Source organism: Narcine bancroftii, chromosome 1 (genome assembly GCF_036971445.1).
Source record: "Narcine bancroftii isolate sNarBan1 chromosome 1, sNarBan1.hap1, whole genome shotgun sequence".
Classification (NCBI taxonomy): Eukaryota; Metazoa; Chordata; class Chondrichthyes; order Torpediniformes; family Narcinidae; genus Narcine; species Narcine bancroftii.
The window spans coordinates 195923008-195935934 of NC_091469.1; the positions used below are offsets into that span (position 1 = coordinate 195923008).

General features: G+C 36.4%; 1 protein-coding gene across 3 annotated transcripts in view; it reads right to left on the reverse strand.

Annotated features, from left to right (window-relative positions):
- Positions 1-12927, reverse strand: part of ak8 (adenylate kinase 8) — a 210669-nt gene that overhangs the window by 33612 nt on the left and 164130 nt on the right. For all 3 annotated transcript variants that reach the window (XM_069887225.1, XM_069887219.1, XM_069887209.1), the window contains one exon: positions 12376-12517. In XM_069887225.1, the coding sequence (XP_069743326.1) occupies positions 12376-12517 (142 nt within the window). The remainder of the gene's footprint in view (positions 1-12375; positions 12518-12927) is intronic.

The window sequence follows — 12927 nt, forward strand, 5'->3', positions numbered from 1 at the left end:
TTATATTAGTCTCATGGGTTTAAATTCTCTCTGAGGATAATTTTGCTACAAGGAGCTGAAAACTTAGTAGGGTTTACTTATTCTGGTTTCAAATATTTATTACAGGACTACAAGTCATCTGGGGGATTTGATCTTCACATTTCAGATTTTGTTTCTGGTATTAATTTGCTGACATATAGGCCTGTATCATTTTGCCTACTAATTCTTGTCAGAAAAGCCTCAAGGATTACCAGGCAAAGATTTTTAATTATCAATGCAAGAAAAAAATTATGAACACAAATAAAGCTTTTCTGTCATAAATGTAATTTTAAATTTACAAATTAAATTCAGAAAAAACATATTTTACAATTACATTATATGAAATTCCCCACTTCCAATGTACACCTCATATATGTTGGTACATTTTTACTCTGGTCTCAAAGGCCATCAGTCCAAGACTTGAATACTCAGTCTGCACTGCTACTCCAGTATAATGCTGACAGTTGATAAATTACAAAGTGGATAAGATGATCAACCTAGATGCTGTTCCTGCAATTTTATTGTATATAAAAACCCCTTCATACCATTTAAAGTCCAAGAAGTTCTTCAATATTAGGGGATCATGATTTGTGGAGAGGGTGCAGAAGAGATTCATCAAGATATTCCTGGGATGGAATATTTCATATATTCAGTTGCTGCATTGTGAAATCTTTTCAAGGGATGTCTAGCCTGAAGAAGTTCTCCTCCTCTCATAGAAGGGAATTCTGTGGGATCCTCTCTCACTGATCCCCATCTACAATCCCTGCTGCTCTCATGCTTTAAGACCATGTCGAATCAACACCTTTTGTCTATTGATCTGTACTCCTCACCCTTCCATTCTTTAACCTTTCTTTCCCCAGCTTTTAATTCAGACGCTTGTCTTTTTTCACTCACACCTTGAGGAAAGGCTCAGGTCTGAAACATCGGTACATTATCTTTACCTCCTATGGACGCTGAGAGACCAGCTGAGTTCTTCCAGCATTTCTGTCTTTTGACGACTCTCATGTTTCACTCCCTCAGTTATGAGGAGAGACTAGATAGGTTAGGTTTGCTTTCTTTGGAGGCAGGAAGCCTAGGGACCTGATCGAGTTATGAAAAATTATGGGGCCATAATAAGGTAGAAAGCAGTACACCTCCCCCATGGTAGAGATATAGAAAACTCCAGATCATTGGTTTAGGGTAAGGGAGAAGAGGTCTACAGGGAATCCGAGGTAGAACGTTTTAGAACCTCAAAGCTGCAGGTAGTGAGGATTGGAGACAACACCTCCTACATGACAATCCTTAACAGTGATGCCCCACAAAGCTGTCTACTCAGCCCCTTACTATACTCCCTATGCACTCCATGACTGTGTGGCCAAATATTGCTCTAACTCTATCTACAAGTTGGTAGATGACATCACAGTCATAGGTTGGATTTCAAACAATGACAAGATGAAATACAGGAAGGACATAGAAAGTCTGGTGGCATGATGTTAGGTTAATAACCTCTTTCACATTAACAAAAGGAAGTAGCTTGTCATTGACTTTGGAAATGGAGAGGAGCACATGTCCTTGTGAAGAGCTTCAATTTGTTTGGAGTAAATATCATTAAAATTCTGCACTGGTCCAACAACATCAATATTACCATCAAGAAAATACACCAAGACACTGCTTTCTCAGGAAATTTAGCATTCCCCCCCCCCCCCCCCCCCCACCAAGGTCTCTTACCAACTTTTACAGATGCACCATAGAGAGTAGCCTGTCCAGATGCATCACAGCTTGGAATGGTAACTACTCTGCTCAAGATCACAGGAACCTACAGAGAGTTGTAAATGCATCACAAAAAACCAACCTCCCTTCCACCGACTCCATCTACATCTACCACTAGTTCAGGAAAACTGTTAACATACCAAAAGACCCATTCTACCCGAGACATACTCAATCTTTCCATCAAACAGAAGATACACATGCTTAAAAACATGAACCTCCAAATTCATGAACACTTTCAGTTGTCAGACTCTTAAGGAGATCTCACATTGACAAAAGATAATGTCCTTGCACTGTATTTAAACTATACTTTTCTCTATACTCAGCACTATTTTGATTATTGTAAAACTATTCCCTGCACTATTGTTTATTTATTTGTTATTATTGTACTTTCTGCTGTACAAGATGATTTACCTGAATTTCATGAAAAACAAAACTTTATGCTGCATACCAGTGCACGTGATCATAAACAATTCAATCAAATATACCATTGTGTTTTAAAAGAATAGAAGAAGGAAAAGCATTAGATATAAATATTTAAAAATGTATTTCAATTATGTTTGCAGTTTTGCAAAAAGGAATGAATAAGTCAAGGCAAAGATGGGAGAAAGATTTAAAAATAAGTATTCAAGAGGAAACTTGGTTAGAACTTTGTCAGGGTAGTTTGACTAATGCAATTAATGTCTGGTATAGAATGGTACAACATAATTTTTTACATCAACTATAGAAATTAAATGGATTAAATTTATTAACTACAGAAATTGAATGGATTAAATTCTAATTTTTCAGATAAATGTTTTAGATGCAATAAAGAAATAGGTACTTTTTTCTTACACTCCACGTGGGAATGTTTAAAATTAAGAACCTTTTGGGGAGAACTAGGTTTATTTTTGGAAAGAGTTAAAAAAAAGTTGTTTTCTCAAGATCCAAATAATTTTTTAGTTGGAAATATTTTTGACACAGAACTGAAACTGAAATTAAATAAATATCAAAAAGAATTTGTTAAAATAGTGGTAGCTAGAAAATATGTGGCAGAAACTTGGAAGTCAGATATGTATTTGGGAATGGGTAGATGGCATACTGAAATAGGTAGTTGTATAATTTACATTACAAATCTGAAATTTTGGAAAAAAAAATTGGGAATCATATTTACAAATTGTAGGAATTAATATGTAATTGCCCAACCCAAATCTTCCAACTTTTAAAATCAAGAAAATTAAGATATTTTCAATTTTATTTGATAGTTTTAGTATGTTTTTATAAATACTATCCAGATATTTTTATTTATCTTTTTCTTTATTTTTCCCCTTCTTTTTTATTGGGCTACTGGGGGAGAAGGAATTAAAAAAAAATCACTCTGTATTAATTTTTAAATTATTTTTGAATAAGAAATTTATGTAAAAGTTTTTTTTAATGCATATATGAAATTAAATAAAAAATGTTGAAAAGGAAAAGCACAAACTCTTTCTTACCAACTCTGTTTAGCTCTGGACATTATTTTAATTCAGCATTTATTTATAGAGACAGAGGTAAATCAATGATAATCAACACAGAATTATTAAAGATTGATCATGTCTGACTGAATTGAATTTTTAAGAAGGTGATGGAGGCGACAACAAGAGTACGGTTTATAAATTTTAGAAAAGTGTTTGGAAAAATTCCCTTATGTCAGATTGACTAAGGAAGTAAATACTCCATGAGATCCAAGGATAAATCCAAGTTAAATTAAAAATCAGCTCAGCGGGGAAAAGCATTGTTTTCATGATTTGGGGTCTGTGTACTGTTAGATCTTTTGCTTTTTACTGCATACTGAATTTAGGACTTGGATGAGATATTTGATGAAGATGCCAAAATTGGTTGTGTTGATGGTACTGAAGGCAAACAAAACAGGGATTATGCAATAAATGGGAGTAAAAATAATTTATATTAAAAACTGGTGAGATACAGGGAGATCCTGAAGGATGTGCCACAAATCTATGTAGTCAGTAGGATAAAGAAATAAGACAAGGTGTACCAGATTCTTGTCCTTAAAATATCTGTATTCCAGTTGTGCTGAGCTAGAATACTGCACAATTCCAATCACTGCTAGAGAAGGATGTTACAACACTACTCAGTGCAGAGGAAGTTTACAGGGATTATTCCACAGCTGGTGAATTATAGCTATGACTAGAGACAGACCAGGGTTATTTTCATTGGAACAGAGACCAAGGTTAGGTTGATTTGTAGAGTGTCATATTGAGAGGCCTAGACAGGATGAACATGAAGGCCACTCAAGCAGAGAAGTTGTGAGCGAGGTGACATCAATTTAAATCAATTGGTATAAATGTTTTTTCACCTAAAAAGTAGTGGGGATCAGAAACCAAAAACGCTCTCATCACATTTATAAAGTATCTGGATGAACACTTGATAATGTAATTCAAGACTACCCTGAGAAGTGGGAGTGACCTCAAAAGCTCTCATTAAGAGTTAAACAAAGAGGAATGGAGAAGATTCAAGGGGAACAATGTGGTGGCATGGAGAATTTGGCCAAATTGGCTTTTACTGTGTTTTAGTTTCTATGCAATTATAGTGGTTGTCAAGCTTGTAATGAAAACATTGTGGGTTCAAAAACTAAGCTGAGAGTTGAACAGGACCCCAAAGATGAAATAACTCAGGGAGGAATTGTAGTTAGTTACAGCATTTATGCCAGGGATTAATATTACAATATTTATTGAGAAATGGATAGGTCAGATAGCACAGGTACTATGCAAATTGGTGCAAGGAGGAGCTGGCTGCAATGATGCACACACAGAAATTACAGTAACATTCAAACAGGTAAAATATAGGTGTTGAGAATAAATCCTGAGGGGCTCAAATAGAGACACATTACCAAGTTAGCAATTTTTGAAAGGTTGAATGAGCAGACTAGTGAGAACTGTAAATGAAAATCAAAACAAATTAAACAATAAAATGCTTTATATTTTTTTAAACTACAGAGCTCAGTGCAAAAAAATTGAAAGCATATTCAATTCTTCCATCTGGAAACTGGCCCAACACTTTTGACTTAGATTACTAAAATAACATCTCATTAGCATTAAAATATCAAAGCTTGATTATAGAACCGAAGCACAACATAATTTGATTCACTTTTGATTTCACATTTTAAACCCTCAGGCAAAGAAACTGTTACCTCTATAATAAGAGCTGATATGCAATGAGTTCATTTCTAAACTGCCTGTAGTTATGCAGTTTTCCACTGTGCATTGTGCTACTTCAGGTAATCAGATAGCTGTTAATTAATGAAAATGTCAGGTGAATCCCTCATCTTGGGTCATCATTATCCATTCAGAAACTGTATCCCAATATCATTAACAGTATCCAGTGCTACTTCCAGCTCAATTAATTTAATGTTATGCAAATGAATGCTGTCATCATCAGATTAACCCACAACGTTAATAGCGTATAATTGGACCCTCAAATGGAGCAATTAGAGAAGGCTCCTTCCATTCGTCTTACAAGTCTAATTATTGTTAATAGAAGACAGGGACTACATCCCAAGGCTATAATTTAGAGGGGCAGCTGTCTGTAGAATACACACTAAACACATATAATGTGTGATTATTAATTCTGTAGTGCAGTGTAGGACTTTTTAAAAAAGTGCAACTTTAAATGCAGGACTGTATTCTGTAATATATTATGCAGGATCCCTTTTTACTTAAACTCAGGAACACATTTGGTCTTTATAAATATTATTTTTAATTCCAAACTTCATTGGTTTGTTCTAAAAAAATGTACTTGCACAGCTTTGAATGTCTGGTCCTCTGTTTACAATAACAAACACCAATACAATCCACTTGGCAGCTTGTGCTCGTGACTGCTCAGCTGCTGCCTCAAGTAGATTTGTTCACATAAACACAAACTTCTTCACTAACATAAATCCACAATAATAATCAATGCTTAAGTTAACAAGGCATCTTCAGATTTAATTAAATGTAATTCTTGTATTTTTACATGTTTTAGGGATCGTATTCCAGATGTAACTTGTGCTCTGAGCATAAATGTTGAATGGATTACTCAATGGGTAGAATTGCAACAGTTTTACTGATTTACTGATGAAAACACTTTGCTATTGTCCATATCAAAACCAGTTTTAAAAAAGCAAAATTATTGTTTGTCCTACTCATTTTCTCAAGAAAGAGACTGAAGCGTGGCATACATAAGATCATAGTATTATGAAAGGATTTGATAGGGTAAACATGGAGAAAATGTTTCCATTTTTTGGGAATCCTCAAAATAATAAAAAAGGGTCATCAAAAAATCTAGTAGGAAATTCAAGGGGGGGACTTCAAGGAGTAGTGAATCTGAAAGACTTATGTGCACTTATGGGGAACTTGGGTAAACACAATTGTATTAAGAAACAAGTCTTTCTAATATGGTTACATGACAATTAGGTGCATTTGGAGCCAAACACCCATACTAATTGACTTCATTCTGTGTTATTCAATCAAAGTAATTTATGTTAAAGCAACTAAAAGATCAATTTTCTGATGCCAGAATGATGCAGCATAAGTATCCTTGCACTTGCAATTTCATGTTTAAGCCATGAAGGAGCAAAATGAATTTATCTTTGAGCGATTAGAAGCTAAAGCTCTGACCTCACCTATAAGGAGTATTATGGAAATTTTTGGTGGTAGTTCGACGAGCACCATTCCCAGAAAGCGCTTATTTAGTTTAAGTATTTTACCACTGCCTCAGGATATCCCATAACAAACTATGGTCAATCTTTACATGTGTATGGCAACTAATATGTGTACAGGATCCCACAAACAAAAAAAATGCAGGAATAAATGACGAGATTATTGTTTTCATGGGGAGAAATTTGGTTTGGACAAGAAGGATCAAGCCAGAAGGAAAATGCATGTTTTTCCCTTGAATTGTTCTACAGGAACCTTTATGTCCACCTCAGATGACATCAGGTGGTTTAGCATCATATCAGACAGGTAGCACCTTTGACAGTACAGTACAGCGCTCCCTCATAATACACAATTTACATTTTATACCACAATCTTGTGTCTGAGAAAATGTTAGCAATGCCTCCTCACTCACTCAGAGGTTATTATCATGCTATTGTTTAAATCCTGGAGTAAAAATTCACCTCTTTTTTTATAAATGGCAGTTTATAGTCCATGATCCTCTTGAAATAGCATCATTAGAATAATGTGACACAGAGCTTGATTCACATGTGCTTAAGTCAAAAATCTCAGAATAACTTCAACCTCAAGACTGTATGTCAAGAAACAGGAGCAGGTGCATCGGATAAAAGTTCAGTTGGACAAAGCTAGCAATGTATCTTGAATATAATTAGAAAACACACAGAGGAGGCTGTGAATTTACATGAAATGCTTATTTGCAATTCCAGAATCCCCTGTCTCTAATGGACACAATTTCATAACCAAGTTCCTGGCTTGTTCATTTTCTATTTCATTGCAGATACAGCACAATAATCCTCTGAAATCACACCTTATGAAAGTGCTTTCTCTGTACACAGTACTGAAAAGTGATGAATATTCCACTGCATGCCCAACAAACGTCTTGTAAATGGCAAGGATAGAGGACAGGTACAGCTGTATTAGAACAATTAATGAGGAGTAAGATGGGGCTGTGGTATGCAGTGCAACACCTACCACTTGAAATGGCTAAAGACCGAGTAGCTGGTAATATGGTTATTAACCTTACTGGCCCCAGGATTGTGCTAGAGATTTCAACTCCATTTTCCCATTGATTCTTCTATTAATCTGTTGTGTGTTCTCAGTAATCCATATGGGGATCAGCACTGGAGAATACTGAAGTATGTGCAAATACAGCACATTGATGAATTCATTTACCTGAACTCAAGAAGTTAACAATCTTCTGAAAAGTTCCATGAACAGAGCTCCAATTTAGTCTTGACTAGTAAAATAGTGGTCTCTTATTTCCCTACTTACTACTTAATATTCTAATGAATTAATTCTATTAATTTAATCATGTCTCAATGAAAATTCATGATATGACAGCACAAAGGAAAAAAATCAGCCCCTTGCAAGGAAATTGGATTAAATTTGAGGTGCTTTTCTCTTTCTCAGTATAGAACATGGAACATTATGACACAGTAGAGTCCCTTTGGCCCATGATGTTGTGTGAACCTTATATACCTTCCAATGAAAATAAAAATAATCCCTCCCTACCTTATAACCCTCTATTTTTCTTTCATCCATGTGCCTGTTCAAAAGTCTCTTAAATGCCCCTAATGTTCCAGCCTCCACTAATACCCCTTGGTGCATTCCAGGCATCCACAGCTCTCCGGGTAAAAAAAAAATACTCTATTGTCTCCCGCAAAGTTTCCTCCCTTCGCTTTGTACATATGTATTCTGGTGTTTGCCGCTCTTGCCCTGGGAAAAAGGTGCTGACTGTCTCATCTAGGACTCATAATCTTGAAGATCTCTCTCAAGTCACCTCTCATCCTTCTTTGCTCCAAAGAAAAAAGCCCTTGTTCTACTAACTTTGCCTCATAAGATATATTTTCCAACCCAGGCTACATCCTGGTAAATCTCCTCTGAACCCTCTCCATAGCTTCTACATCTTTCCTGTAATGAGGTGACCAGAACTGAACATATTCTAAGTGTGGTCTCACCAGAGATTTATAGAGCTGCAACATTACTTCATGACTCATGAAATCAATCCCCCAATTAATGAAGCCCTGCACACCACAGACCTTCTTAATTGTCGTATCAAACTGTGTGGTGACCTTGAGAGATCTATCGATTTGGACTCCAAAGTCTCTCTGTTCTTCCACACTGTTAAGTATCCTATCATTAACATATGTTCTGCCTTCAAATTTGACATACCAAAATGCATCACTTGCATTGAACTCCATCTACCACTTTTCTGCCCACCTCTGCATCCTGTCTATATCCTGTTCTAACCTACAACAGGCTTCAACACTATCCACAACACCTCCAAACTTCATGTCATCTGCAAACATATTGTTCCATCCGTCTACTTCATCCAGGTCATTTATAAAAATCACAAAGAATAGGGGTCCCAGAACAGATCCTGCAGTACTCAACTAATCATTGACCTCCACTACTACTCTCTTCTTTCTACAGGCAAGCCAATTCTGAATCCAGATAGCCAAGGTTCTGTGGATCTCATGCCTCACAACTTTCTGAACAAGTCTCCCATGGGGGACCTTGTCAAATGCCTTACTAAAATCCATATCCACCAGATCTACTGACCTACCTTCATAAATTTCTTTTGTTAGTTCCTCAAAATATTCAATTAGGGTCATGAAGCATGACCTTCCCCTGAATAACCCTGAGAAGATTGTACTTCTCCATATGCTCATAAATCCTGTCTTTACAAATCCTCTGGTTTTCCCAGCACTGATGTAATACTCACTGGTCTATAATTCCCTGGATTCTCCCTATTACCATTCTCCAATCCTCCAACATTTCCTCTGTGGCCAAGGAGGATGTAAAGATCAGCCTCAGTTGTTTGGAGAAAGAGATCTACATAAAATCCCCCTGGCCTGCAGTATTTTAGGGAAAAATTATTACACTTTATCTGTTAAGACTATCTGTGAATTGATTCAGTGACCCTACAAGCTATATAGACCCAGTTTCCTGGACTAAAAAAATCTCATCTCAGCCAAAGTAGCCAAATGTGCACTGCATATGAAATAAAAACTGAAAATGCTGAAAAGAATTGGCAGGTCAGGCAGAATTTATGGAAAGAGAAACGGTGAATATTTAATATCTGAGAGGCTTCATCAACATGAAGGCAGATCTGAAATCAAATGCAGCTCAGTAAGTTTCTTGTCCTGTATGATTAGAAAGTATTAAATAGTTCAAAACTTAGTTCAAATGAAGGATCTCCAACTTCAAACATTCACTCTGTTTCTTTTTCCTCAGATGCTGTATGAACCGCTGAATGTATTTTCTGTCTTATTTCAGATTTCCAAGAAGTGCAATTTTATTGATTTTCAAAAACAACAACTGGCCTTAGAGTGTCAGGGTTTGGGAGGGTAAATGTTTAAGGTTTCCATTTAACATTTCAATGCACTGTAACCTCACATCTATGGATGGCTTTTATACACAGTCAATAATGTCTTAAGTGAATTGTTTTTTTAATCTTCTTCAATAACTGGCCTTAAGAGGCAAACAGGTCAGAAACCAAAACTGTAAAAGTGGAGGCTGCCTGCTGCTTCTAAATACTGCATTTATTCATTGCCCTGCTTCTTCAACATCTTAAGCCCTAGTGCAAAAGGACAAAAATCCATCCTCTTAGGAATGAAGTCCCAATGTATTTTCATAGCAGAATTTGATCAAATATATATTTAAAATACAACAGCATGGGTTCTATTGTCAGAATAACAGAGAAGCCATAAATACAAAAGTCTAAATCAGGAAGAAAATTCTGGATATTTATCCATTAAACACAAAGAACAAGCCAGAGCTTGTCTATAAAATGTAAGTGATATATTTTTTACCTTAATTACTGCCTGGAAGTGAAAACTTTAGAGTTATGCAGCATGAAAACAGGCCCCTCAGCCCAACTTTCCCATACCAACCAAAATGTCCCACCCATATGAGTCCTATCTGCCTGCAATTTCCCCCCATATCCCTCTAAACCTATCCTACCCATGTATCCATCCATTTTTTTTCTTAAATATTGCAATAGTAGATGCCTCAACCATCTCCTCACATTCCATACACCTTCCACTATCTGCATAAAAATGCCACTCTGAAATCTCTCTCCCCTCACCTTAAATCTATGTTCTCTGGTCACCAATTCATTTACTCTGGACAAAAGTACACTGTGTTCACCCAATCTATTCCTCTCATGATTTTGTATACCTCTATGAGATCACACCTCATCCTCCTGCACTCAAAGGAATAAAGCCCTAGCTTGGTCAACCTATCCTTACAACTCATGGCAACATCCTCGTAAATCTTCTCTGTACCGACTCCAGCTTGAAAGCATCTTTTCTCCAGCAGGGTGACCAAAATTAAACGTAATGCTTCTAATGGGTCCTCACCTACATCTGGCTGTCACTGGCTTTGGCTGAAAACGAGGGATCCTATCTGGGCTCCAAATGACCAATAGGAGAAATGGATATGGGACACACATCGAGGTCTGGACAGCCTGTAGTGGGCTTGCCTTGGCAGAGGGTGTCCTGTGTTTAAAAGGGTGAAACACCCAATGATACCAGGGAATACAAATGATGATGTGTCCGATATTGGATAATATTCCCTAGTGGTCATCCTCCATTATTGTAATTGAGGCAACCGACTATACGAACTCTATGAGAGAGGATCAGTCTAACCGACACCGTAATGTCAGGGATTGTAACATCTAGTACTATAAGTCAACCTTATACAACTGCAACACAACTGCCAATCTTCTATACTCAATACTCTGACTGATGAAGGCCAATGTGCCGAAAGCATTTTTGACTACATGTGATGCCACTTTCAAGGTATTATATACCTTTACTCATAGAAGCCTCTACTCTGCAACACTCCCCATATCCCTACCATTCATTGTCAAGGTCCTACCCATTTTAGACCTCCCAAAATGTAACACTTCACATTTCTCTTCACTAAATTCCATTAATCATTCTGACCAATTGATCAAGATTCTGGTGAAAAATTTGGTAACCTTCACTCTCTGCATTACCAGGCTCTTTGGTGTCATCTGCAAACTTGACAATTATGTTTTCATCAGAATCATTGATATGGATGACAGACAGAAACTGGCCCTTCACTGATCCCTGTGGTACACCACTTGTAACATGCTTCCAATCTGAAAAACAAACCTTCCACCATCACCCTCCGCTTTATTCCACAAATCCAATTTTCCATCCAATCTGCTATCTGACCTAGGATCCCCTTCCAGAGCAGCCAACATTGTGGAACCATCAAATGTCTTGCCAAAATCCATGCATACGACATCTACAGCTCTGTTCTCATATTTTTCGTATTTTACAATTTAATTCTTTCTTGTATTATCTTTCTCCTCAAATCCCTTTCTCTCTTTCCTTTTTGATTTCCTTACAGAACACCACTTGAAATGGAATTAAGTATTCAAAAGTATGAATTGGTATATTGGGATTTAGTATGCTGAGATTTATTAAAGATTTTTCTATTGAAATGGCTTGTTCTTGCTTTTACTATTCTGACAAGATCTGGGTGTTCTTTTGAAGGAATCATGCCAACCTTTGATTCTCTCCTAATTCTTAAGGAGGAGTATAATTACATCACATTTAATTAAACCAGAAAGTCTGCAAACACTGGTTCTGTGGTGCAATACTCAAAAGTGCTGAGAAACTAAGCAGGACACACATTATCTATAGGATGTAAAGGCTAACCACCGTTTTGGGCCTGAGCCTTTTGCTAATGTATAAACCTTCACAAAGGCCCCAGGCCCAAAATGTCAGTTACCCTTTATTCCCTATAGATGCTGTGTGACACTTTTGTTCATTGCATTAGTTACATTACATAGTATTTTGAAGATAATGCACTGATTGTAATGCACTGATTTCAATACTACTTATGTAAACCTCACTAAACATGAAGTAACATGAAGGCTTACCTATTTGCCAAGAATCCTGCATCTTTTAACATTTCAGCTTGCACCACATCTTGAGGAAATCCATGCAGCACCCAGCCCTGAGTAGCACAGTCTAGTTTACTTAGCCTTTGAGACATACATTTCATGACCATAACATCTGGAACTTGAGTAAAAAAAAACATAATTACATGATTACAATATTGTGTATTACACAGTATATCAACTTACAGTTTGCTATGATTTTGTTTCTGAGAATGTGAAACAAAAACAGTAATTTTGCTAACTTTTCCACCTTGAGATTTTGCCTTAAATGATATGTCATTTACAAATTAGGGAAATGAATCAAAGACAATTTCCACCCTGATGCCAATTCCACACTTGGTGTTTGGGTGACCGTGACATTCAGATACAAAGTATGTTCTTCCTAGTCTATTTATCTTTTATGATTCTTATAGAACTAATGATACATGCTCTATTTCTGTTTTTTTTTTTAATTTTTATTTTTCACATTATGAACCATATTGACCAAAATACACACAAACATTTCCCTCTTGAATATGTCAATTTTCTCCC